This window comes from Drosophila busckii, chromosome 3L (genome assembly GCF_011750605.1).
Source record: "Drosophila busckii strain San Diego stock center, stock number 13000-0081.31 chromosome 3L, ASM1175060v1, whole genome shotgun sequence".
In the NCBI taxonomy this organism is placed as follows: Eukaryota; Metazoa; Arthropoda; class Insecta; order Diptera; family Drosophilidae; genus Drosophila; species Drosophila busckii.
This window is the reverse complement of record NC_046606.1, coordinates 9,246,852-9,248,081: the sequence shown is the minus strand read 5'-3', so window position 1 is coordinate 9,248,081 and position 1,230 is coordinate 9,246,852. Positions and strand designations below refer to the sequence as shown.

The following is a 1,230-nucleotide window of genomic DNA, read 5'->3' as shown; positions in this document are numbered from 1 at the left end:
AGCAACAATGATTTGGTGATTCGGTAACATTCGTGCAAGTGGCAGCAACAATTGACGCCAGCGTCATCTTAACTGAGGGCGCTGCTTTCGTTTTTGTTTTGGCCACTTGAGCGCCCATTTGGCAAACAGCAGCAAACATCTTCAGGAGAGTAGCCGCGGGCTGCTGCACTTGCCGCTTGGCGAGCTTCGAGCATGGAGGTGTTCCAGCGAGGCCAGCTGCGTTGCCCTATAAAAGTTACAGCCGCAGCTGGCAAAGTCAACAGTCAAACGCTTTGGCTTCAAACAAACAGATCAACAATTAAAATGAAATTATTTGTGTGCTTGTTGGCTATCAGCTCAGTGGTTAACGCTGGCTATATTGGCGGTGCTGGCGGCGGTGGACATGGAGATCATCATGGCGCTGGCGGTGGCGACAACATTAAGATCATCAAAGTGATACACGAAACGGCGCCGGCAGGCAATCAAGGCGGCGGCTGGCAAGCTGCAGGAGCTGGTGGAGATTCTGTTGGCTGGTCCGCTGCTGGTGGGCAAGCTGCTGGCTGGTCGCAAGGCGGCGGCTCCTCCGGTCATGGCGCCTCACAGAATCAAGAGATTAAGATAATCAAGATTATCACACAGCAGCCTCAAGCTGGCGGTCATGGTGGACATGGTGGAGCTAGCAGTGGCTGGTCAGCTGGCGGCTCTGGCTCCTCGGGCTGGTCATCTGGTGGTAATGATGCCACTACTGCTGTTAAAATCATTAAAATTATCTCGGAGAGCGCTGGTGATGCAGGCGACTCCGCCGGCTGGTCCTCAGCGGGTCCCTCCAATGGCGGCTGGTCGTCTGGTGGTCCTTCAAGCGATGGCTGGTCCTCCCAGGGTGGTGGCGCCAGCGGCGGTTGGTCCTCCCAGGGCGGTGGCGCCAGTGGTGGTTGGTCATCCCAAGGCGGTGGCTCCAGCGGCGGTTGGTCCTCGGGCGGTGCTCAGTCAGGCGGCTGGTCCCCTCAGGGCGGCAATGGCGGCAGCTGGTAGAGCTCCCATTTTATATTAACCATCATTTCATCTTTGTTAGCTCATTTCATTAAACAGCGTTTTACATTAAAGTCCCTTTTAATTTCACAATCTATGGAGCTTACTCTTTGCTTTGTTGTGGGGTGTGGCCGCTTAAGCACTTGAAACAAAAATATTTCTTTTCAATTTTCCATTAGGCACTGAAATTACCACAGCAAATATAACTGCATTTGAAATTCT

At 53.2% G+C, this 1,230-nt stretch overlaps 1 protein-coding gene across 1 annotated transcript; it reads left to right on the top strand.

The window, feature by feature from the left end:
- The first annotated feature begins 303 nt into the window (after positions 1-303).
- Positions 304-1,011, top strand: LOC108598125 (uncharacterized transmembrane protein DDB_G0289901). Its single transcript, XM_017984742.1, has one exon. It carries the CDS (start codon positions 304-306, stop codon positions 1,009-1,011), a length of 708 nt encoding a protein of 235 aa, XP_017840231.1.
- Positions 1,012-1,230: the final 219 nt, after the last annotated feature.